Source organism: Gavialis gangeticus, unplaced genomic scaffold (assembly GCF_001723915.1).
Source record: "Gavialis gangeticus isolate Ggan-Ray unplaced genomic scaffold, GavGan_comp1, whole genome shotgun sequence".
Taxonomy (NCBI): Eukaryota; Metazoa; Chordata; order Crocodylia; family Gavialidae; genus Gavialis; species Gavialis gangeticus.
In genome coordinates, this window is record NW_017729032.1 from 157,529,219 (window position 1) to 157,556,561 (window position 27,343).

At 41.3% G+C, this 27,343-nt stretch overlaps 1 protein-coding gene across 3 annotated transcripts in view; it reads right to left on the minus strand.

Moving 5' to 3' along the window:
• HERC2 (HECT and RLD domain containing E3 ubiquitin protein ligase 2) overlaps positions 1-26,298 on the minus strand; it is a 217,422-nt gene extending 191,124 nt beyond the window's left edge. For all 3 annotated transcript variants that reach the window (XM_019524227.1, XM_019524228.1, XM_019524226.1), the window contains exons 1-4: positions 26,229-26,298; positions 26,006-26,098; positions 8,426-8,540; positions 1,572-1,709 (exon numbers count right to left, since the gene is read on the minus strand). In XM_019524227.1, coding sequence (XP_019379772.1) covers positions 1,572-1,709; positions 8,426-8,540; positions 26,006-26,080 — 328 coding nt within the window. In that variant the 5' untranslated portion in view covers positions 26,081-26,098; positions 26,229-26,298. The remainder of the gene's footprint in view (positions 1-1,571; positions 1,710-8,425; positions 8,541-26,005; positions 26,099-26,228) is intronic.
• Between the last annotated feature and the right edge of the window lie 1,045 nt (positions 26,299-27,343).

Here is a 27,343-nt window from a genome sequence, read left to right on the forward strand (position 1 = left end):
CTCTCTAACCCGGTCCTCCCCAACCTGAGGTCTGAAGACATTCATAAGTCCTAGTAACCAATCAGTTGACCAGAACAGCCCTCAAGACCACGTGTGGAACTGAAAAGCCTACAACACTTCAGATGACAAATTTCCTTCACTTCCAAACAACCCAAAATATGGGCAAGCAAGTACACTGGTAATTAATACAAGTGATTAATTCAGGACAGCTGAAGAGCACTTCTTATCCAGGGGCCAAGCATTAGCATTAGAAGAAAGACTTACTCCACTCAAGCCATAGGTGCTTCTCCCAAAATGCTTCACCATTTGATGGAGCCAGCAACTAGTGAGATAGAACCCATTCTAGGGAAGTACCTCACAGGTTCTATTCCAATGCTAGGGACTTGCGCTACTTTAAAAGACCCTTGGAGTTCAGATGCTATGGAATGTAAAATGCTTCACAAGCAGCCTTGCATCTTCCCCGAGAAACTGGGGAAAATGAAGAACAATGAAGTGTCAAATTGAGACAATGCAAAGTCAGCAGAGAGAGCCAACTAGCTTGTGTTTACACACAAAGGGTTACTTTTCTGTATATACAGGATTCTGGAGATAATCCATTTTCAAATATATAGTCATTCTAAAGCACTGCTTATTCAGAACCAAGTGAAATGAAACACTGGTCATACACATACACAAAGAGCTTATAACTATAAGGAAAGCCACGTACATCGAAGACACTAAGACTGAAATTATTTCAATGTTGTCGTCTGATTAAAGTTTTTCTTGGGGTTTTTTTTGGTGGGGGGGGCATTGTTTGTGTGTTTGTTTTTAGAAACTATTTTTTTCCCCTTATTCCTCGTTTAGTCTCCTCAAGGCATTCCATTTTATAGAAATTAAGATTATATAAGAAATATTTCCCTCCAACAGAAGCTTTGCACTCAATTAAAATATAGGAAAACTGACTTAAGACCAAGTTAACAGCAGTTCCAATATTCTGGCAGAGACAGGAGAAAGTATTCTTCTTAGATTTCTCATAGTTAGCAATTCTGTTCCAACAAGGACATCCCATATTTACTCTAATATAAGACAAGGTTCCCCCAGCAACTGCTGGGGGGTGGGGCAGAGGGGGCACAACCCTTGTCCTGTATTCACGTACAGGAAAACTCCTTATTAAAATACACTGTCTATCATTAAACTGTTGCCAGAACCAACATGTGCTCAGTAATAGAAACCAACTACAAAGTTGAGAGAGTGCAGCCCACATTGAGCATGCCTATAAAAATACATGGTCCAAACTGACCTAACATACTGATAGGAATCTAAACAACAGCCAGGAACCAGGCACTATTATTGCAGAATAACAGTGTCCACATGGAACTATTCTATAACACCCAATTAAAAAACAACTCCAACAGCAGACGAAGCCTAAAATATTGATGAGAAAGCTCATTTTTTCCTGGTTGATCAGGAAGTGATCACCATCAAACAGTGGATTTAAGACTCTCCAATTATATTCACTTTGTCAGTTTTTTAAGTAGTAAAGAATGTAAAGTACTTGATACCATTGCAAGAATGACAAACACTCAAAATACCTGGCTGTTTGCCCCACACCCAGCTCTCAACAATTGATTTGGCCCTGTAAGTTGGTAATGGAGTCTCCTCCTCTTCTTTCTTCTCTTTGTCATTTTGCTCTTCTTTCTTTGATCCTGTTTGGCATTCAGCACTGTCATCTAAAGACAGAAAAAAAAATGAACCAGTTAAGCTACTTTTGCTCAGGTAGATAAGCTACTATTTTACCCTCAAACTGCCTTTGCAATCTGGAAATGAAAAGGTAAAATTTGGTACCCTCAAAATTCACAGCATTATTGTCATAGAGGGAAGGAAGAGGAGGAAAACAAGAGCCAATACCTGCCACAAGTGCTAAGTTTCACACTGCACTAGATAAGAATTCCTGAGTAAAAAGGCAGAGTGTTAAGGAACCTGTTGAAGTCTGCTTTGATTGACAAATCTTTTTCAGTGTTACATCAGTGTTAATTCCATCAAAGACTGCAACTGGTTGTTTTCAGGTACTTTGTGTTAGTAAGCTTAGATTGCGTGCATTTGTATTCTATACATACCATGCCAATCAGGCAAAAACTATATCCGTTTCAGTCAAGAGAAGCTACATAGTGGTACTTACAAGGCTTAGTTCCTAACATACACACGCACAGCACTCATCATTTAGATGTCTGCAATGTATTTATTGCCTCAATAAGTAAATAGCTGGATCCAGTATGGAGGGCAAGAGGGAGGGGACAGAGAAGCAGAGGTGTCCGTGGGCCTAATCTAGACAATGGACTGGCTTAGTGCTATTCCTCCGGCCCAAAAGGTAAGGTACATTTGACACCCCTGGTTTACAAGAAACACCTCAAACCTTGTTCCCAGTCACTGGAAGTAAAAGTAATTTAAGGAGTACCCATGTGGCTTTAAATAAACCTTCTCCTAATCACCTAGGAAGCTGGCAATCATAAAAATAACAAGTACATATAAAACAAGGGAATTATACAAAGCGATCCTCAGAAAAATCACGAGGCTATTTCCTTTATAACAGTTATGGCCAAAAAACAGCCCGCTAAAAATAGGAGAGGCAGCTTAATTATCAGGACTACTAAACTTTCCACAAGGGTTTCAAGCTGGACTGAATGCAAAGGAAAGGGAAAAATGCTTAATTTTTTTTCCACATAACTAATTCCCACAGGGATAGGGATTGGAAATGGACTGTAGTTCAAGAGAGATGGTTCCACTAGATCATCCCTCTATGACAATGTGGTTCACAGTAACACAAGTTTTCCTAATTTGGAAAACATAAGGTTAATCATCAATAGTTCTATGAAGGAATACCCTGCTAAATTTCTGATGCAAGCAACTGAAACCTTTGCACTTGTATGTAGGTATTTCCCACTATCTCTGAGCTTTACTACATGACAGTCTCTGCCACTAAATGTCACCATAACAGCCCCCTTAGTGAAGACAGTTTTCACTACAGCTATGCTACAGCTAAAAGCTACAGATCCCCAAGACAGACAAGCTAAGCTGACACCCTCCTGTTAGCTACCACACCTTCATCCACACAAAGGGTTCTGACAAAACAGTTTATCAGCTGATCAAGAGTTGTGATCTTTTTATATCTTCTGCTAATGTAACAGTGCCAGCAAAACTCTGTAGTACAGACAAAGCCTGTGTGTGGAGCTAAAGAAATCTCTGATCCCAGCTGCCTGCACCCTAAAGCAGTACTTACATGAAGTACTCTCAAGTTCCTTATGTAACAGCTAAACCATGAAAGTTTAACTGCTAAATCTGTGGACATTTTGCTTAAAATTCTCCTTTTGCCTTCAAATGAATGGGTACATACTTACGAAGGGAGCATCATGCTACATCTATGCCTCAGATGCAAGTAAATTCACACATCGTCAAAAACGTTTAGAATTCTAAAGAGTTAAGAGCAAGGATACAGTCCTATAATACATGCATGAACTATACCACTTCCATATATATCCAGTGATGCAGTTAAGTTTCTTGCTTATTTCTTCAGGTCCTGGCCTATTATGTAATGTTGGAAAGGCTATTCCAATTATGTAGCTGGACAAGAGGATAACCTTAAGTGCAAAATTTAGTATTCTGGAAAACCACCCTAACTTCACCTATTTTAGTGTCACAGTTTTCCCTATTTCAACACAACGAACTGTGACTGAAACAACTCTGAATAAAAATCTGGATGCTAAATACTCAGAGCAACTTGACACAGGCTATTAAGCCTGGCTACTGTAATATAATTATTTTCTTGTCCTGGACTCCTACCTTTGTACTAGGATTAGCCAGGCCAATTAGATAACCAAAATGTCCCTTACCTTCTTTAAATCACTTCCCTGACTGTCTTTCTGTGGCTCTGGTTTGTTCCTTAAATTATGTCACAAACTGCAACAAAAAACTGTCAGCAGATCTCTAAAGTTTTTGAGCAGGAATGTCAAAAGATACTGCCTGCAGAACCTCATCTTCTGGACCCTGCTGGTACCCCTGGGTCTCAGAGCTGATTCGTATGCTGCACATGGTGCCTACACCAGCTAGTCAACATAAAGCAGCCAACTCAGTTCAGTACATTTGAACAATAAAGGAATAAAACAGGTTATTACTCATTAGATGCTCTCATTAATATTGTAGGTAACAAAACACAACAAATCCATATATTCTTAGATGGAAAAAGGAGGACTACCAAGAGCAGAAGTCCTCCCAAGCCTATGGTCCCTATACATCTCTTTTATGAGTCATAGGCGTTGCATCATGATCCACACAATCACCACAAACAGAAGTAAAGTTATTGGGACATAATAAAGCACAGATCAAAACATTTTATAAACAGCAAGCACAACAAAATAAAACTATTCCTCTAATTGTTCTTTAGGCTATCCCTTCAATTAATTACTGGGGCAAACTTCATATATCTAGTTAAGAAAAATCAGTGTTTATCTGTAGAGACAATATATTCAGATAACTCTACTTATGAATGTGTATTTTCTCTTTTTCCTCACAAATTACCTTTATACATCTGTAGAAAAGTAAACCAGTGTTAACTAAAGAGAGACTGAAGCACTCCCAAGGTTTAAGACTTTATAAATCTATTTAAAAAGCTGGAAGCTCCCCTGCAGAAAAGCAAGTAGCAATGCTATTTGGTGAACAGACAAGTTCTGCCTTCAAAATCTCAGGCAGAATGCAGGGCAGAGCACGCTGCTGGAAGCATGAGGGCTGCAGGAGTCGGGGAGGAAGTCACAGGCACCACTTACCTGCAAGACACTTGGGCACCTGGAAGGAGGAGGAACAATCACATACCACTTGGTACAGGGGCTGGATACCACAGCACCCTGGGAAAGAACTTGTAACACAAGGGTGATGCAGAACCCCAGCTGAGAATCACTGGTCTAAAGTAATTACAGGCATACCTCAGAGATATTGCGGGTTCGGTTCCAGACCACCGCAGTAAAGTGAATATCGCAATAAAGCGAGTCACACGAATTTTCTGGTTTCCCAATGCATATAAAAGTTATGTTTACACTATACTGTAGTCTATTAAGTGTTCAATAGCATTATGTCTAAAAAAAACAATGTACATACCTTAATTAAAAAATACTTTATTGCTAAAAAATGCTAACCATCATCTGAGCCTTCAGCGAGTCGATCTTTTTTGCTGGTGGAGGGTCTTGCCTCAATTTGTAAAAAACACAGTATCTGCGAAGCGCAATAAAACGAGGTATGCCTGTACTAACAGGACTGCAAAAATCAGAACAACATGAGACTAGAATTTCTCACAAACTCTTGCTTTTGCTGCTTAGGTCTGAACCTATTGACTAAAGCAGACAACAAAAGCAAGGAATAACACTTCTTCAATGAGGGCTATTTCAGCTTTACACCTGTTTTTTTTCTTTGGTTTTTTTTTTTTTTTTTTAAAAACAGATGTCTTAAAAAGTTGTGAATTTAAAGAAGTTAAGTTCATTTTTGGTTTTGCCCGTCTATAAAAAAAATCCCCTTCCTTCTTCAGTATTTAAAAAAAGTTACCACACTGCTCCATCTGGCCCCCTGCTGGGGATGCAGACTCAAGCTGCCTCAATGCAGGTCCCAGAGCCTAAGCCGCACGTGCCAGTCTGCACACTGCTTGGGCAAAGAAGGGATCCTGGTGGAGGCCTCTTCAGGCTCGTCCCTCGCCGCATCCCTGCTGTGCGGCTCATGTCGCTCCTTTTATACCCTCAAGGGGCTCCACCCCCTAAAGTCCAGCAGGCCTGCAGTTTACAGGTCCAAACTCCGTCTGGGGGCTTCATGTGCCCTCCCTTCAAGAAAGGGGTGGCGCCAGCTCCTCCCTGCTCTTCCCTGATTGGTGGATGGGCTCCACCAATCGGAATTGAGAATGCAAGCCCAGGACACACTGGAGCTGAAGCAGGTAAGTCCACCACAAATTGAATAGCTTTGAATAACACCCCCACACACACTCACACTTTTCCCCCTGGTACAAGCTAGTCACAGAAACTGATGCATTTAACATTTCAACATGAACCTGCTTAAACCATATACAGTGCAATAAAACAACAGTCACAAATACCTTCAGATATTCAAAAGACTTATCATAACTCCCTTTAATCTCCTATTTGCCAGACTAAATAACCCTAATTCTTTCTGCCTTTCCACCTAAGTAAAAGTTTCCCAAGCCCCTAATCAATTTTGTCACTCTGCTAGATTCCCTAATCTGTCCACCTGTTTCTTAAAGTGTAGGGCCCGAAACAGGATATTCCACAAAGAGCCTCACCAGGGCTAAACACAGAAGGGAAATCATTTCCCTTGATTCTATGATGTAATGACTGGCTCCGCAGACGCAAGGAGAGGATATCTTGGACTTTAGGAAGGCTTTTAATAAGGTCTCCCCCAACATTCTTGCAATCAAGCTAAGGAAGTATGGGCTGGATAAACGGACTGTAAGGTGGACAGAAAACTGACTGGGTTGCTGGGCTCAAAGGATAGTAATCAATGGCTTAATATCCAGTTGACAGATGGTATCAAGTGAAGTGCCCCAGAGGTCAGTGTTGCAGTCAATTTTGTTCAATATCTTCATTAACAATCTAAAAGATAGGATGGACCACACCCTCGGCAAGTTTGCAAATATCCATCTAGAGAGAGTATTAGATATGCTGGAGGGTAGTGACAGGATTTAGAGAGACCTAGACAAATTGGATGATTGGACCAAAGAAATCTCATGAGGTTAAATAAGGACAAGTGCAAAAGTCCTGCACTTAAGACAGAACAATCCCAGGCAACAGTACAGGCTGGGGACTGAATAAGCAGCAGCCCTGCAAAAAAGAACCTGGAGGTTACAGTGGACAATAAGCTGAGTATGAGCCAACAATGTGCCCTTGTTGCCAAAAAGGCTAACAGCATACTGGGCTGCATTGGTAGGAAAGTTGCCAGCAGATCAAGGGAAGCAATTATTCCCCTCTATTGGGCACTAATGAATCAACATCTGGAGTACTGTGTCCGGTTTTGGGCCCCCCACCACAGAAAGTACATGGACAAATTGGAAAGTCCAGCAGAGGGCCAAGAAAAAGGTAAGGGAGCTAGGGCACATGATTTGTGAAAAGAGGCTGAGAGAGGCTTGTTTAGTCTAGAAAAAAGAAGACTGAGGGGTTATTTAATAGCAGCCTTCAAGTCCCTGAAGGGGGGTTCCAAAGAAGATGGAGCTAGACTGTTCTCAGTGGTGGCAGAGAACAGAACAAGCAGCAATGGTCTCAAGTTGCAACAAGGAGAGTTTAGGTTAGATATTGGGAAAAGCTCTCTCAAGAGGAGGGGAGCAGGAAGAGGACAACAGCAGCACTGAAGGACAGTACCTTTGCTGCTCTTGGTCTACTGGACTTGAGGGTTTTTTTGACCTTTTGGACAGATCATTATGTTCTCCAGCAGAGAACAAAGCTGACTGAACTTCTGCCCAATACACTCTAGTTCTATTACTCTAGTGGAAAAAGTGCACAAAAAGTAGCAATACTGGGAGGAAAGAGTGATGAAGCTGAAATGATATAACATTTCCTTTAAAAAAAATGATGAGGGAGAGAAGAGGATCATGAAAGCATTGCTAGTTTGGGACAATATTTTTGCCTGGAGTCCAACTGATGATTACCACACTTTCAGCTACTAAACTGAAAGTGAAAATAAAGACTGAATAGAAGTCTTCCTCTATCATGACTAGCTATCACTTATTTCAAGAAAGGTCTTATCTTCATTACACAGCATTCTGCATTTTACATGAACATATGGAACAAGATGAATTCTACTTCAGCAGAAGCCAGGCACCCACACAAATAGTAAGTGTATTTGGTAAAATGCCATCACCTTAAGGAGTTAGGTTTATTATGCATTTTTCATTGTCCCTCCCCTTCTTCCAGTTTCCCCTCACCACCCCACTACAACTTAGGTTGCCATCCTACCTGCTTCCTTCTAAGATGAAATACTTCTCCCTCTCTCCAAGTTGCAGTTGGGATAGGAAAGCAAAGCTACACAAAACTGTTTAACACGATGAGCCAGATCCTATTCCACTTATTAGATTCTCAAGTGCTATCAATTCCACATTGCGAGTCCCTAAAGAAGTGTCAGTACAAAAGAGTGCATGGGCTTCTACCTCCTCACTGAATTTTTCTTACTTGGTTTTAAGGACAAGATGGCAGTGTTACAAAATGAATTAATTATTTTTCAGGGACTCAAGCAAGGTAGAACAGGATCCTATTTTAGCATTGCATATATGGAATAAGAGCCAGCCCAATGCTTCTATATTCATATTGTCAAGACTGTCCTGGATCTGAAAACTAACAAGTTAATGCGAAGTATCAAGTAGAGCTAACGTGGATACCAGAAGCAAATGCCATATGAAAACAAATTGTACCTTTTCTTGGAGGTAGCTCACCATTCTGTGCTAATTCTGTTCCAGGGTATACAATTTCTCCATCCTTCACCATTTCATTCCACAAGCCACAGAGTCCATCTCGCGTGAAAGCAAGCTATTAAGATAATTAAAAAAGAGAAACGTAAAGCATTATGTTTTTTCCTATAACATTTCAGGCCAAGTTTTCAAAAATCGTATGCCTCACATCCAAGATACTACCAAAGCAATAGCTGTTTAGTTGACCTAACAGTATGTTCTTTAAAATTGGCATGTAAACAAAAAATTTGCACTCCATATCTTAACAGCTCTCTCAGGTGACTTTATATAATCATCAATATTTTGATTTTTTGTTTTTTGGTAAACAATACTGTAAACAATATTATCTCTGTTCCAAAATTATTCACAAATTCAGGAAAATGCCCAATAGTCTGCCTTAAAAAAAAACAAAAAAAAAAACAAATACCCAACGTAAATTCACAAAACCAGTGAGGCGGTGATAGCTGCAGTTATGCTCAGGCACCCTCTTTCATCCAACAGAGCCATAGCTAGAGCACTCAGCTGGAACGAGAAACCCACTTTTACCTCTGTCTTCTGATGGGATTTGGACCATGTTACCACATCGCTCTAGAGCATTCTCAGCACGAAAGGTATTTTGGAGATCTCCCTCAGTGTGACTTTTCTGTTGATGCTGTTCTATCATGTGCATAATATTTAAATATGCACTGGAGGAAGAACCAGAACTAAGGACGCTTATCCGAGTGCAAATACCTCACAGCCAAGCTCTGAGCAAAAATAGTCTCTAGAGGCTGGTTGCTAGAGCATTCACTTGGGAATTAAGACCTTATTCTAGTGCTTTTTAAGTTTTTTCATGGGATGTAACTTGTTTTCACAAAAAATGGAACAGCATTAACAAAAGGTATAAGGAGTCCCACCCCAGAATACTCTAGAGCTTGGTGTTGAAGGCATTCTTCAGGGACCAAATCAACCCTAAACGAAGAATTTCAGTCTGTTGTTTTGGCAGCTGAGCCAAAACATTATTCCCAAAGCTCTAATTATAACCCTGACTTCAAATAATTGTGTCATTATGCTTTTAACAAAGCCAAAGTATGAAACAAAAAAGGACATACTGGTAAATAACATCTTTATAACCAGGAGGACTGCAGCACTTGTAAATACCACCCAGTATAACTCTGAAAATGGCATTCTCTCACACACCCCTCATCACACAGGGGAATTCTGTTCAACTCAGTCTCCAGAACTCCACTGCCTTCTGACAGGTATCCACAATGCAATGCATTAAAAGAAAATGTGATTGTGCCATTATGGTAGGAATCCCTGCTCAAAAACCATCTACTAACTAGATGTTTTGAGTGGACAGTGTCCCTTTGCTGTCTACATTGGATAGATGGGGAAAGTCTGGTGTTCATTCATTCATTCATATACCCAGTCTGACATCAGGTCCAAAACAACACTCAGCCCTGTGGCATTACACTAGCCTCCCTGGACATCCCATCATTGACCTCAAAGTAGCTCTTCTTAGACAACAACATTTTAAAAACAAACTTGAACTGAAAACTATGGAATAAGAAGTCATCTACAGACTGGATTGTGTAAATGATGTTGTGTAAACAGGGACTAAAGTTTCTTATCCCATTACCTGGATTAGCTTGTGTAGCCCTTTTGTTCCTGTGGGTTTACTGTTTGTGGCTCTCAGCACTGCCTCCCCTTCCCGCTCTCTCCTTCTTTCTTATTTAAATCACTGTTTGATGCACGGCTCTGGGCATGTCTTTTCACAACATCTGATGAAGTAAGCTCATACTTAAGAAAACTCATGCTATATACATCTCTGATTTAGCCTCTAAGGTGCAGTTCTGCCCTCCCTTATCTATTTAACAGCATCAGATTGCCATTCAACCACAGCCATGAGATCGATGTACCTCAAACATGCCGTAAAGTGGCGTATACAGATTGCCTGCAGAACACTTACTGTAGTGGCAGAAAGCTCAACACAGCCATACTCAATTTCCACAAGAGCCAACTGGGCTGAAACGCATTTCCAGAAACTGTATTCTATAAAAAAGGTCTTTCAATTAAAAAAAACCCTCATATTTTAGAAGCAAATCTGTTTAGATTTCATATCAGAGACATCTAAACAGGCTCACCAACAAGCTCATTTAGATGTTACAACTTGTCACTTTGTACTGCTACAGTACAAGCTGGATACTTCACAGGATTATCCTTATTCTCCCTTGGAAAAATGAGAGTTAGCAAAGTGACTGGAGGTACGCAAAGCCCCAGCAAGCAGCTTCACAGGGCCACTATGTACTCCCATCAGCCACTGGTGAGATACTATTTCATGGGGAAGCAGCATCCTTTGAAGTAAAAGCAGAAGACAGCTGAGCAGCATTTCCTAAATTCAGCAGCCCTCTGCTAATTAAGAAGATAGCAAACTACCCAGATATGGATAATCCCATATTCTGCTGCATTCAACTTTACTAAAATGTACTAAATGACGTTCAGTATCAGCATTAAATTTTGAATTTACAAAAAACTAGAACCCTTGGTTTCAAAATTATACCTTTTATTAGACCAACTGGAAAATGGCAAGAAAACTGTCCTTTTCTGCAAGCTGTTGGGATCAAAGTCCCTTCATCAGGCTCTGGAAAAAGTGAAGATTATACAAGATGGTAAAAACTCCCCATAGGTAGGAAATAAACTTCATTTTTGCACATAGGGAGCTGAAGATGGAAGGCTGTCCCTCTGGGTCCATGAGAGTTTTGAATGTCACTTTGAGAGTTATTATTTCAGGACTAGATAGAACACAATGAAACAGGATTGAAGAGCTGTTACAACCATGATGGTCCAGGAAACATACAAAAAAGCAAAGGCTTTTCATGATATATTTTGTTAGGACAAACATATAGTTGGGGAAAGTATTAGACAACCTTGCTGGCATAAATTGCCCTTCTTCCTTTCTGATTAAGCAGGCTGAGCCAAAATCAGAGAAAAAAATTATTTGTGTTCAACTATGTAAATAAAAGCAAGTCTACTTAAGGGAAGGAAGAATAGCACTGAAGTAGGAGCAAGAGATGACTGGAAATAGTTTCAAAACAGAAATACAATTATTAGGTTAACCACAGCTCTTTCAATTATACAGCTAGTCCAATAAAAGATACCACAGAAAAACCCTTGCCTCAAGACAGAGCATAGGTATTTACAGGAAGCTGCCCTCTACTAAGTTTTCTATTCAACATGACTCTTGAAAACTGAGATGTGTCTCAAATTGCACAACTCTACTTTCCCTAGTAAGGGAGAAAATTTTGACCACCCAGCTACAAACTGAATGATAGCTATGAATGTTTAACAGTGAAAAATACCCAACAAAATTGAAGGGTGATGTGTACCTTTCCAGTATGATAAAAGCTACCATATCCCTCACTCAGGCAGCCAACGAGTTTATTTTCCTTCTCTTTGGATTTTCTTAAAGCACTTAACAGACTATGTACTTCTGCCTGGTGATTTTTTTGACATTGTAATAAAAAAATAAAACCACAGCTGTGTGGTTATTTTAAAAGGGGACAACTTTTGAAAGCTAATTTGGATTACAAAGGAAATTATTTTAGGTTATTTATTTAGCTCAATGCTTTCTCATTGTGTATATTTAACAAATCAAAAAGTTATATTATGTCGTTTACACTTTTTTAGTTCCCCACACTTAAAACTTATGTATTTGCTTAATACTCCATGTGAGAATGGGCTTGCAGACTGCAGGGTTTCCCTGGCTCTTTGTACACGCACATGAACTGTTCAGCCCCTTCAATGCACTGCAAAGCTTGATTGATCCTCCAGTACTTTTTTTCTAGCCTGGTTTTTCTCTCCCAGATTGACTTATATCAAAGTCAGTACTACATAAAATTACTACATGAACTAGAAAGACAGACTGCATTTTAGTGGAATTTTACTTGCCATCTTCCTTCACTAGCTGAAAAAAACATGTCAGGTTTGTTTTTAGCATAATGTATATATGATATTTGTGTGGCAATAAGAAAAACAGCTGACTGAAAGGCTGACAGGGACTTCAAACCAAGGTTAAAATGTTTACAAGCAATTCTAACAACAGCCAGCTCCCTCATTTGGAAAATTAAATGAGGGCAATTGAACTTTAGCTGTAACAAAATAGATTTCTCATCCATTCCATGAGCAGTAAGCAACATTAAAAATATTTTGCTACTTAGATAATGAAAACCAAAATGGGTTAGGCACAACTACTTAAAAAGCAGCAAGTAATAAATTAGTATCCTTTATGTTTTGCCCATCACAGAACATCAAAACATTTATACACATTAATAAACCAAACTTCACAACAGCTGTGAGAAATATTGGCCCTGATAACCAACAATTAACTAACATGGAGCAAGGTAACAGCAATATATGTGAGCAACAGACAATAAATTGAGACGGACAATGGTTTATGTACTTCAGTGAATTGGGCATTTGTCTACTGTGTAAATGAGCGAAAGGCACCATATTAACAAAAGTTCTTCTTGGGTCACTATGGTTCGCATAACTGATATGAGAAACCTCAGGTCATGTCTCCTGTGCTCTGAAGCCTGTGAAAGAGGGGTTGGTCCACCATTTACTCCTTGCTGATTGAGTAATTTCAAGGATATTGAATGTCATAAAATTGATCCATATTAAGGTCTCATGAGTAGCTTCTGGATCAGAATGGCAGATCACATCTCCACTCATGGGGAACACCTGCCAGAAATCTTTCCTGCTGACATGAAAAAGTAATAGTAACTGGCACTGAAGCAAGACTGATGCATCCTGACTGGCCTGAACCTAGAAGGCTTTGTCAAAGGTGTTAAGCTGCCACTACTGCCTCTTGAGTATTTGTTGCAGATAACTGCAAAATAAACATGAGAGATTTACATAACATTTTAATTGGGTTTGGCCTCACAGAGCAGTTCTAGAAGGAAGTGCAAGAAGGAATCCTGTTTCAGAAGTTAGAGGGGCAAAACTCCCCCCCCCCCCCCCCCCCCAAAAAAAGAGTTCCCTTCTCTTCGCAGTTAAAAACATTATGCACTATCCACCCCTTTGCACAGTGCAGAAGAGCAGCTCCATCTTTCAGGAAGAACGCAAATGCAATTAGCTTCTGGTTCTACTTTGGATAAACATCTAATTCTTCAGCCTCAACAGCTGGAGATCCTGGTGGTAGTCATTTTAGAAACATTCAGAGAAAATCTTTGGGAGAGAAAGGAAGAAGAATGAATGTCTTTAGTTACCCTGTTTTCAAATCAGATCTACAAGAGAGGGTATATGGGAATATGAGAAATACATAGAGCTGTTCTGATACAGACTCTGTAACTGACTAGAGAAAAAAGTAGGATCTCCCTCCTGCCATTTAAATGATTTTCTTAAGCCTAAGAACTTGAATTTAGAAATATACTACATCCTAGTTGGTAGGGTCGAAAGGGACCTAAGCAGATCATTTAGTCCGACCCCCTGCCATGGCAGAAAAGGAGCACTGGGGTCAAATGACCCCAGCTAGGTGGCTGTCTAGCCTCCTTTCGAAGACTCCCAGGGTAGAGGCAAGCACCACTTCCCTTGGAAGTTGGTTCCAGATCCTAGCCACCCTGACAGTGAAGTAGTGCCTTCTGATATTTAGCGTGAATCTACTCTCAGTCAACTTACGGCCAATTGTTCCTTGTTACCCCCAGCAGTGCTTAGGGGAACAGGGACTCTCCCACTGCCTGCTGGTCCCCCTTGGTAAGCTTGTAGGTGGCCACCAGATTCCCTCTCAGCCTTCTTTTGTGGAGGCTGAACAGGTTTAGGTCCCGTGGCCTCTCCTCATAGGGCCTGCCCTGCTGCCCCCTGATCATGCGAGTGGCCCTCCTCTAGAGCCTTTTGATGCTGTCCACATCCCTCCTGAAGTGCGGCACCCAGAACTGGACACAGTACTCCAGCTGTGGCCTGACCAGTGCTGCATAGAGGGGGAGGATCACCTCCTTGGACCTGCTCGAGACATTAAGCCTTGCTGACCTCATCCCCACATTGGCAGCCCATGTTCATCTTAGAATCAATAGAATCCAAGATCCTTCTCTGCCTCTGTGCTGACAAGAAGGGAGTTCCCTTCAAACTCCTTTGCTCATTCCTTTGCCATTTCTCTCAAAGGTTGAAGGTATTCCTGAATCTCTCTCCTGGCAAAAATTCTCTAGCACAGGGGTGTCAAACTGACCAGGGGCCCCAGGCCTAGACTGCAGAGGGCAGCCATTGTGATGCCAGCAACATTGGGTCCAGAGGCAGTGAAGGAACCAGGGATAGCTGCAGTGGTTAGTCAAACCCTCCAGCAACAGTAATCATGACTAAAAAGCCTGGGCAGGCTGTGTCTTACAACTTCTGGTAGCTGGGCAGGCCAGATAGAGTCTCTGTAGAATTTGTGCTTGACCCCTGCTCTATCAGGAAGGCAACAAGGATGGGGGGAAGGAAATTTATGAACTCAGGTTGTTAATGCCAGTTACTTTGCTCCCTTCTAGTGCAAACAGATGAAATGCTGGTAGTGGAATTCCTAAGACCTGAATACTTTTTTAAACTACACACTGAAGTTGTACTTCAGAACCACTGGATTATTTTAAGAACAAATAAGAGTTGGGTAAACTTTTTTGGAATCAACTGTTTAAAGGCTTGACAAAAGTTAATTGAACGTGGTCCAGCAGATTAACAACCCATGCCAGAAGATCGAATCACTATGCAAGGAAAGCAGGGAATCTTGAGCTAATTTGTATAAAAAATAAAAATAAAGTCATCTGAAGCAGGGAATGAAATACAAAAAGCAATCCCCAGCAAAGAACAAATCTGAGATGCAATTCTGAATTAAACATTTATATTCAAATAAAAAAAACTGACTAAAACACCACAAATAAGGGGTAGGTATAAAAAAAGTGGACCTACTGTTAGTGAGTACTCCAAAACTCCCAGCACTGGAAACAAACAGAGAAACACCTTACCTTTTGACCCTGCTTGCAGCTAGTTTTCGTAGTAGTAACATGAAAAGTTAAAAAAAAAAATCCCTGAATGTTTAAAAAAAAAACAAACAACAAAACCCTGGAGTATCACAAAAGAGCTAACTTGCATGCTATTAGTTGAAGTTCCTTAAACACAAAAATGGAAAACAGGAGCTTATTTCTTCAAAAGCCATCTCACTTTCCCATCCCGTATGCCCCATCCGAAAGCGCTACAAAGAAAGATTCAGAACAACATTCACATTCCCTTTCCTCTATCACCATCCACCTATTGTCTTCGCTGCTTCAGGTATGCTCTATGACTATGAATAAATCTGTTCCTTATATTGCTTTCTCTTCAGTGTAATTCTGCTCTCACCTATTAACAATTTAGTCAGCAGCATCCAGTTTCCTTTTTCCTACTCCCCACCCTCACTACTCAAACCCTGGCATTCCAATTTCTTATCAAAAGTAAAACTGACTTGTATCTTGCCTTTTACTCTAAAACCAAAGGAAAAGCAAAATAAAGCTTACCAGAATGCCACTGGTTTCACACTATGGCTACGGGAGTTCTATGTAGCCTGGTAAGAGTTCCCATTAGGCACTAAAGAGCATTTTCAAGCTTTGATTTAAATAGATGCGCTACATATAGCAGCACCTATTTGATGCTGCCAACTAAACTGTTAAAAAGTGAGAGCAGAATCACACAATTCCTTCAAAATTCCTTTGAAAAGGATGCCACTGATTTGATGGGTTCTTTTAAACGAAGAGTAACAGAATACCCGTTAAATAATACAACCATGATCTCGTGCTTTTACATTCCTCAAAAACATATTTTTTGATCTCCTGTTGATGTTTATGAGGATCTTTTCTAGCAAGAGAAAAGCTGACTATAAAAAGGAAATTTAATTAAAACCGCCTAAAATTAGACAAATATAAACAATTTTAAGTTATGTTTCACTACTTCCAATAACCACTCCTATAATAAGCTCTTCACAAGCAGATTAGAGATGTACAAGGCCTCAATGCAGACAATGGCAATACACAATGTAAAAAGGGTCTTTCCACACAGAATATCAGGAATTTGGAAAGTAAATTATCAGAGCCGGTAGATTTCCAGCAAATTTAATGCTTTCAATTTGTCACCCCTTAAAAAAATTCTTTCTACCTTTTGATCAGAGTAGTCCTACAAACATAAACTGAAGGTAATATGGATTTGCATCTATTTACAAAATGTCCATACAGACAGTTCTAGCATCTTGATGGTGCCCTGCAGGTCTGCCTAAGCTGCAAAAAGAACAACATCTTTACTAGATGGTATTCAGTTCAATATAGGAGCCAAAAAATAGCAATCCAGCACTCTCCTGTTTCCATTACAACACCATGGTTTGCTTCCATGCCTGCATACTGGGTCCCACATCCAAAGGGAATTGTCTCTGGATTTAACTAGAAAGTTAGTCTTTTGGTTACTTGGCTTCTGTTAAATTTAAAGTTCTCTGTATGAACTGTAGCAGGGCAAACTGATTTAAATCAGTGATATTAATAAGAATGTAGAACACATTGATTTAAATAAACAATTTTGATCACATTTTAATCACACATTTTCTATTTCCTTTAAGAAAGTTTGATCTTCACAGGTTGATAATCATTACAACATGCCAGTTTTCTTAATTCTTCTTACTAACCAGGTGAAACACACTATATCTAAAACATATTTAAAGGAGTATAGAGCTTAACAGATGTAAACATTAATTACTCTTATGTTCAGAACTGTGAAATTCATCCTGTCTAGTTACCAAAAAAAAGTGATTTTACTTGTGATACGCTGGATTGCTTTCGAGTGAAAACCAGAATGCAATTAAAAATTATTTGTTTTTAAAGTCACAGAACAATAATGTTACTAGTTAAATAAAACTACTTTGTGCTTGATATGCAAGACAAAAATGTTTATAAAAACATTTTTAATTTAATACTGATTTAGCAAGCAGTGAGAAAATAGCTGTAGTTAGAGAATGAAAATGAATACTTCTGGTCACTACATCTTTCAAACTTACAGAACTCATCCTCTCATTCTTCAGTTTATATTTGTAGACCAAAAAAGGGAAAAAAACACCCTTCCTGCTTTTTCAACTCTCAATCAAATGCTCAACTTTGAACAAGCTAGTTATTTTAACTGACTGCTTGAAAAAGTTTGTTTGTTTGTTTTGAACTGGAATCCAGAGACTTACAGACCAGCAGGCCTAACTTAAAAACCTGGAAAGACACTGAAAAAAATACATTAAACAGTCAGTTTATAAGCACCTGAAGGATAACGTTGTAAAAACAGCCTTTTTGCTTTATTTTTGAGAAATCCATGTCAGACCAATCTTCCTCAGGTGGGGCAATCACAGAGGCAGAGGAAACAAAAGATACAAAGTATCTTGACCCTAGCAAGGTTTTGATGCAGTCCTACAGAAGAACATAGGACTGAGAAGTGCCTCTGGTAGCCTCCCAAGCCATCGAGTGCAGTCCTCTGTATTTGCAAGCAAATCACTTACCCAAGGAATACCCAAGATCACTACCTAAAGCCTTATAAAAAATAAATCAAATACACAAATTCAAAATAAAGAATCTAAGGCTAGACAGTAGTACCGCATAAAGATTTGGGAGCTATAGCAGATCACTAACTGAATCAGTTAGCATGAGACTCATACAAAAAAGTGTTATTAATAAAATTAGAGGGGTGTGCAGATAAAGATTTTTTGGGCCGATTACTGATGAGCCATACTGGCCGATACTGACCCGACTACTGATATGCAGCCCAGCAGCATGTGCTCAGTAATGGAAACCAACTATGAAACCGATTTAAAAAAGGCTACACTGAGCATGACTGTAAAGTACATGGCCCATATGGGGCAAGCATGCTCATGGGAACCCACCACAAGGATAGGTTAGTGTAACCAATCTAAATAAGACAAGTGGTAATGCCTACTAAACACAGTATTAGTGCTTGGATGTATTTTAGAAAAATACATCTCAAGCAAACATGAATAATCCTTTAAAGTTTATATTTTTTCCACCATTTTCCATAGGTTAAAATAATAATTACCTATTACAAGAAAAATTACTACAGAAATGCATATTTAATTGTTCTTATGAAAAGATCAGCAACATGAAAGCAGCCTTCTTAACAGTCTTGCTTACTGGTGATCATCAGAATACCTTTGCCAGTACTGAGGCCTTGAAAGTCAGAACTTAATACCACCATCATTATTTAGAAGGCCAATGACCACAATCATTCTTTCAGTCAGATTTGGCAGCAAACTCTGCTTCTACTGGGAAAGCAGCTTCCACTAAAACACAGAAGTCCATTCACCCAAGGAAGTCTAACAGTAACAGGAATTTCTAGATACAGGCATACCTCACTTTATTGTGCTTCGCTTTACTGCGCTTCGCAGATACTGTGTTTTTTTACAAATTGAGGCAAGACCCTCCACCAGCAAAAAGATTATGACTCGCTGAAGGCTCAGATGATGGTTAGCATTTTTTAGCGATAAAGTATTTTTTAATTAAGGTATGTACATTGGTTTTTTTAGACATAATGCTATTGAACACTTAACAGACTACAGTATAGTGTAAACATAACTTTTATATGCACTGGGAAACCAAAAAATTCGTGCAACTCGCTCTATTGCGATATTCGCTTTATTGCGGTGGTCTGGAACCGAACCCACAATATCTCCGAGGTATGCCTGTATTACTTTTAATACACATGCACCCCCAGTTCTTTCAAAGCAAAAACTATCTATCTGAAAATGATCCTGGACAAGCAGGATTTAAAGCCCGAATTACTAACTGGCTCTTCCATGTGGTTCTTCACAACATGCAGAGAGAAACTATTCTACAAATTATTTTCCAGCGAGTTGTGGGAGAACTTATATCTGGAAACGATGTGCAAGGAATTCTGGAAGAGCACTAGAAAATGTATCTGCATTTAAGCAGAGCTAGACTGCATCCACGCTAGAAACCAGTCATGTTAAAAACTGGCGACTGTGCTCAGTCAAGCATCTACAGGGCTTGGATGGATCAGGCAACTTGGGTCAGAAGCACCACAAAGCTCACATTAATGGCTTGCATATATGGGTAAGTCTGAGTTAGGAGCAACAAAAAACAACCCCATAAAATTATTAGTGATAAGATATGAAAAAACACATTAATTTACAGATTCAGATTCAAGTTGCCTATTCTGTCAGCTAAATAGCAAGCCAAATGGAAATATAACCACAAACACTTTATAAAAGATTGGCCTTCTTTTCCCCCCAGGAAGGCAGGGGAAGAGGTGTTTGTTTGTTCATCTTTAAACAGTGTATTTCCCCTTAATACTTCCTAAGAAAACAGTGCGGGCAAACCTTTCCTAGGCCTGTGTGTACTTGAGTCCAGAGCTCTCTTTAACTTCTACTGTATTACAGGGGGAGGAAAAGGGGAGGGGGGGCGGGAAGGAGGGAGAGAGGAAGAGACCTGTACATTTGGCTCATATTTAAGATTCACCTGAACCAAGGGCTACACAGTGCACTGAAAAGCTTTCTGTATTGTGGACATGCAATTATAGTTTTCATGGCTTGGCCTTCTAGTCGGTTACAAACACTTTTTGGGAGTTTTTTTTGTTTCATAGATGCGAGGGTCAGAAGGGACCTCAACAGATCATAAAGTCTGACCCCCTGCCTAGGCAGGAAAGAGTGCTGGGGTCAGATGACCTCAGCCAGATGCCCATCCAACCTCCTCCTGAAGACCTCAAAGGTAGGGGAAAGCACCACCCCCCTCAGAAGCCCATTCCAAATTTTGGCCACCCTTACTGTGAAGAAGCTTTCCCTGATATCTAGCCTAAATCTGCTCTGTCAGTTTGTGAACATTGTTCCTATTTACCCCAAGAGGCACCCTGGTGAACAAAGCATTTCTGATCCCTTGCTGTGTCCCCCTAATGAATTTGTAGGCAGCCACAAGATCACCTCTCAGCCTACTCTTGTGGAGGCTGAAGAGGTTCAGGTCCCTCAGTCTCTCCTCACAGGGTTTGCCCTGTAAGCCCCTAACCACATGAGTGGCCCTCCACTGGACCTTCTTGAGTCTTATCAAATCCTTCTTGAAGTACGGTGCCCAAAACTGGATGCAGTATTCCAACTGCGGTCTGACCAATGCCACATTGAGGAGAAGTATCACCTCTTCAGTGCACCTGCTGATGCATGATAAAAGTGCGGTTAGCTTTGCTAATGATTTTGCCATGCTGACGACTCATGTTCATCTTGAAGTCCAGTATGACTCCCAGATCCCGTTCCACTTCTGTGCTGCTGAGAAAGTCACTTCCCAGCCAGTAGGTGTGCAATATTTTGGCACCCTAAGTGCACCTGTCCTTGTTGTACTGCATCCTATTGTTTGTTTGTTTGTTTAGGTGAAGATCATGGGGTTAGAAGGAACCTCCCAGACCATAAGGTCCAACCTTATGCCTTTGCAGGCAGCCTTTACCTAAAAAGCATCCACTCCAACCCCTCACACACCAGAACTACAAAGCACAAAACAAGAATCTAAAGGATACTCTGCAGCATACCACCAAAAAAAAAAGTAGGGAAGAGGGCATTGCTAGTGCTCTGTTCTTGCAATGTTTGAGAAGTAATTGGTTAAACTATGCTTAGGAACCTAAAAAATTGGTTCAACTGGCCCCCAATTTCACAGGCAGAACATGGGACCCAGCATACTCTCCTCCTCCCCCCCCCCCATCCCACTTGACTGGGCAGGGCCACTGGGCTCCTCAGCCATCACTGCTGGTTGGCTGCAAGGGCTGCCCGTCATGTGGCCCCGGCCCTCTCCAACTGGTGGAGGGCCAGGGACACATGACAGGTAGCCCTTGCAGTTAGTCAGCAGTGAGAGGCGGCAGCCCTCCAAGCAGCCAGAACCCCTGTCGCAGCACCCTGAAGACTGCTGGCTCCCTCTAAAAGGTTAGCATTTTTTTTCAGTAAGTTTCTTTTCACCCTGCAGATTTGGCAGGCAATGCTGGATTTCATAAAATCACTATTTCAGTAGGTCCCTAAATATGTTCAAAGCAGAATGAGGGGAAACATTATGAGCACGCTAAAAGTTTTCTGAGGCTTCTCACCATTTTATTTTTTTTGGAGACATCATATTTTATCAAGTGAAGTGCTTCACAGGTGCATGTTAAATTTTAAAGAAAGTATTTCATAAGTCCAGGATGGATTTTCTGGTCAAACCCACAATATCCAGTAACTCTCCAATTAGGATGTTTTAACTGGGATGTGGGAAACAGATTCAGCAACCTGCTCTGCGAGTGGGCCTCCTATACCCCAAGCAAGTGTTCTAAGTAACCTGTTTTTGGCTGTAACAGGTTTCTGGCTTCCTCCCCCCAAAATGCTGAACTATATTGTTTTTCTTCCCACACAGAATGAAAACAAGTTTCAAAATCGAGAATTTTCACAAACAGAAATGGTTGCCGACCAGCCCAGAGTTACACTAACAAAGAAGATTTAGACAGAGAACAACAGATGTATTACTACTGTTATTCCTTACGACAAGAGCAGTAAAAAAAGAGTTAAGACAGAAAAAAAATTTAAGCAAGACTTTACAGAACCAAAATTCCTCCCAGAATTGTTTTACTGGCCCCAAATGGCACATACAACAAACAATGAGCAGACTGGTACAAGAGAAGAGAAAAAAAGCAATGAGTAAGTCATCAAAATATAGTTACCAATAGTTCATCAAGTGTCTTCATTGAAAGTTGTCAGTTTACTTTCCAGGATAGAGATGTTCTGCTGTTATAACAATGGTGCCTATACAAACAATATCATGTTCTCTGCATGTCAGTCAGGGAACATGACACCTGATGCTGCCCCTGTCTCTGCCAGTAACACCCTGACAGCCAGTTAGGGCACTTACAGCTGACCTTGGTGCCAGGTCATCCACACTACCTTCACCTAATGTCTTCAATCTACAAAGAGCACAAAGTTACACTGGATACCTTGCTCTTTTTTAGGCCTACTAGTAAGTCCTGCTACATGGGAAAGGAATGGCTGCACTTGCAAGTCATAGAATGTGAGCCTTCCTAAACTGTATTCCAGGGCTGCCCAACTTCTAAGCAGCAGGCCATGGGTCCCCCACACTGCATAGGCAACCCCCCACTATGACTGCACTGAGGCAGGGGCAGAAAGTGAAGCTAAGGGAGGAAAAGTAGCCCAGAGGCCACAACTTAACTCCATGCAGGCTGCATGCAGCCCATGGGCTGCCAGCTGGCTCTATTAGTTTGTTCTCTATGCTGCCTTAATTTATTTTATTTATATAGGTCACTGATATAGCATGTAAACCTCATACTAGGTGGACTGAAAAGAGGTTAATCAGTTCTGTAAAGAAAGAGATTTAATTGTCTTCAATCCACAACACCTGCCAGAACTGTCAAGCCTGATGGAAGATCCCTCCACCCACAATACATTATCAGAAGATAACAGAAAACAGGGAGATCAAGACAAGCCTCAGAAGTGTGCGCGTCCTGCACAGGAACAAATTCTGTTCTAAGTTAGCTGTAATTCTGAAGCATCACAATGACAAAAGACTTCTCTAAAGAAAGTTCATTTTGTACACTGTAACCTGTTCATGCATGTTTCCCTGAGGTAAGGGAACTGAGGAGAAATGTGTTTCCGAGCCTACATATTATATGATTCCAGGTCACCGAGGAAGTAAGAATCTGTCTCTGGATGAGGCAATGTCAGGACTGACTCCAGCCAGACTCCAAACAATGAATCTTAATTAAATGGATTCATTTGCTTATGTAAATTGGCATGTCTTTCTCCAAATCTCTCCTGGGAACTATGTTCATCTTTTTAGTTTCTATTGTCAGCTTCTCATGCCTCTGACAAGACATCATCGAATCATTCTACAGTTACATCATGTGAGGGAAACAATGGCTGTCAAATCAGTCCAGCAACAGAGTAAGTGTAGATTTCTCTGTTAAAAAAAAAAAAAAGAGTTGTTTGGTGTTTTTTTTTTTGCTGACATGTCTTTGTATCTATAAAAAGAGCCTAAAATATTGATTGGAATAATGCAGCTAATATTCTAAGCTAACTGATATGGTATCATCTACCATGCATTAAAACATACACCATGCACTAAGCAGACAAAGCCACAAAGCCTATCAGTGCCAGAAAAAGCTATCTGCCTCTTAGTGTATATGTGGGGGTGGGGAGGAGGAACAACCACCTAAAAGTATTTCAAGGATCTACACACAGAATTTCTCTAAACAGTATGAAGACATTCATACACTTTCTGAAAATACATCCTATGCAACAATTAACAAAAAGTCTATATTGAGAGAAATATCAGTCTGTTCCTCCAAAGCTTCCATTAGCTAGAGCAGAGCAATGTCTGCTAATGGCCTGAGATAGCAACTCTGATTAGACTTCAGTTTTCAGAAAAGTAGAGCAGGAAACAAGGGATTGATACACACATCTAGCATCTGGATAGCACAGTAATTCTGTTCTCATTTTATCACTCATCCTATTCACAATCTTATTCACAATTTTGACATTTTAAAATTTATCAGTTGCATTGTGAAAATATTTGCCTTTTATTTGTTAAAAAAGTAATGCATTAAGAATTAAGATCTATAACATTAAGTGCCCCTTTTTATTAACACAGATGATTAAAAAAAATCAAATACACGATTTTCCAGCCAACAGGCATCCTCAACTACTGCTCTGATCATCTTGATGACATTGTTCTCCAGTAGCCACTGGGTGGATCAGAATAAAAACAAAGGGACAATATAAAAAAAAGTCACATAAGCAGGCACACTCAAATCTCCAAAATTCACATAGTACAAAAAAGAAACCAAATAAAGAAACAGGCCATAAACCATAAGCGCTGAAGATAATTAGCTCCAAGAACAAATCCCCATTATTCTATTGTTATGGACACCACATGCGACCTAGAAATTAATGTTAAGATGCTTAACTCATAATCTTAAATCTCAGCTATTTTTTTAATGCAAGTGCTTCGGTTATCTAAAAGCAGCCATGTTATTTCTTATGATACAAAAGGCATCTTTAACATTTGTTCCATAGATAACCATTACAACCAAAACTTCTGGGCTTCTGCCGGCTACAATACAGGCAGAGAGGAAGAACTACCCTTACCAAATTCATTAATGTCCTATAGTTTATAGAGTACTACACACACCACATCTTACAAAGAAATACGACATAAAAACATTGATCTCTTATGACTGGGCACCAATTGTGAACCTAGCTCATCTGTTCTATAGGTATTTTATCTAGAGATGAAAGTGTTACAGAATCAGAATGTTTTTAGCCTGCAAGCTCATCAAGACAAAAATTCTTTTATCCAGTCACAGGAACAAATAAGTCTTCAACTCTACCCCTCAGACACTCATTCTGCAACGTCAGAACAGAGCACCTGACTTCCACTTCTGCACCACAGGTCCAACACTGGGTTGACCTGCCCTTAACACAAGACTGAGGGTTTGTTTGTTTTTTTATCTTAATGTATTATTTTGCCATGGGGGAAGGGGGGAAAAAAGGAGAGAGAAGAAAATATATATGTATTCTGTTTAAACACTTTATCCCAAATGCATGCTTAACAGCCCCCAATCACTACATCCCTCCATTAACTGCACCCAAGTTGAAAGTTACAAACATGAACTTCACAGGTGAAAATACATTTAGTAATCCTTCTCAATTTTTACATCACATGATCTTACCACATGAACCTCTTTGGCTAAAAGACATAACATGACACAGTGTCACCACATGAGTGGCGTGGGGCTGGTCCACAGCCCAGCCCCTCACCTGGAGACAAGGACCAGGCCCTGCACACTCTACGCAGCAGGCAAGGCCACCCTACCCCAGCCCACAGGTCCAGAAACACGTTAGCAGGGAAGCAATGCCACTCCTCCCTTGCCACCAAGTTTTCAGACCCCACCAAATTTGCAGGCTGGACACCCCAGTGCTGGGGGCCGCACCTGGCCCATGAGTTGAACACGCCTGCTACCGAGCTGCACAATCCATCCTAACAGCCCACCTTTGACCCCAAACCAGCCACGTTCTTCCCACAGCATCACCGAGCCCCAAAAGACTCAAGGCAAACATAACAGTGCTCCTTCCAGAAGAAGGGGGCAGGGAGCACATGGACACATGCAGGTAAAGGAGGTGGGACAGATGCACACACACAAACACGCAGAGGCAAAAGAGGCGGGTCACGGACTAAGACACACACAAGTGCCAGCAAGCAATCAGCTGGAACCAAAACAGAAGAAAAAGCAAAACCAGAAACCCAAAAAAGTCCCCCCCCCCCACAAAAAAGCTAACACACACACAACCCCCCCCTCCAAAACAAAACCCCAAACAACCCACCACCCCACGCCAAAAAAAATACCAAAGGAGTCCCAAACCATCCCAAAAATCAAACAACAAAAACGAGACTGCTCCCCCCACCACCTCCCATCTCCCCTTTGGGCAGACCCCGTCACCTCCCATCTCCCCTTCGAGCGCACCAGACCCGGGCCCGGCGGGCTGTGCGTCCCCCTCACCTGCAGGTCCGTCTTCAGCCATTTGGAGTCGAACCTGGCTTGCGCCGTCAGGCAGAACGCCGCCTCTGCCGTCATCTTCCCGGGCGGCCCGGCCTGGGGGAGGGGGGAGGCGGTAAGAGCCTGCGCCCGCCCCGCGCGGGGTCTTCCATCTCCCCTCCCCCCCCTGCGTTCCAGGGACGCCCCTGCCCCCTCCAACCGCCCACCAACCCCGCGCTGCACACACCGGCCGGCGCGCGGACGACGGAAGGGCGACGGTTGCCTGCCCCGCACCAGCCCCGGCGGCATCCGCTCGGCTCCAGCCGAGCCTCAGCCCACCTCCCCTCACTCCTCCATCGCCCCTCCTCTCCGGCACCAGGAGGAAGCTGGGGCCGGCCGGAAGTCCGCTGCCAGAGACCGCCCAGCAATCAGCGGGCGGATGTGAAGCGCCACATCCGGCCCCGCGGGCGGCAGAACCATAGAAAAGCGCAGCGCAGAGAGGATAGAAGGGGCTAGTAGAGTCATAGAGAACTAGAGGATGGGGGTGGTAGGAGGGATGGCGCATGCGCGTTGTGCCAGCGCAGCCCTGGAATGTGGGGCTGGGGTAGTGCGCCCCCTTGGGCTGTTTGCTCCAGTGTTGCCGGGTGCAGGATGATTATTGTATTTGTGCTGTTATTTCAGCCCTTGTACAAAGTGCGATCGATAATAGTAAAAAATGTTCAAAATGTGCTAGGAGTGTTTGGTTGTAGCCGTGTTGGTCAAAGGACAAGGTTCTGTTAGTAGATGTGATACTCAGTTGGTCGACTCAAATATGCCCACCAAAATGTACGAGGGCATAGGCAGACAAGGTCCTTTGGGTAAATCTGGTATCGTTCTTTGTGCTCAGAAGCTTGCAAAGAAAGATTTTTTTTTCCCAACTATTTGAGTTGGTCTAATAAAAGGTATCTGATTTACTCAAACAGCCTTGTCTGCAAAATCCACAGTAACTTTTGAGGTAACTAATTGATACAGCATATGCAAAACCTGAGTCACTCTTGGAGAGTCTTAACTGACTTTAGTGGGGGAAGGGGTTGTGTGTTTTGTTTTATTTTTTAAGTACAATTTTTTGTGTTTCAAGCCAAATCAATTCTAAATTCATGAGTCATTCAAGAACCATATGTGGCCCTACTACTAGCAAATATTCTCCAGCCCCACCTGGGCATTCAGATGTTTCCAAATCATTTGGCAGGCACCCTGTGCGTGGGCTTAAACCCAGAGGCTTGGGTTTTGGGTGCCCCCAAGTTTCACTTGCCTTCAGCTGTATAGCTGCAAGAGTAAGCTACGGAGGAGTTTCTCATTTCCATAAAATGGGTGTAAAGCCAA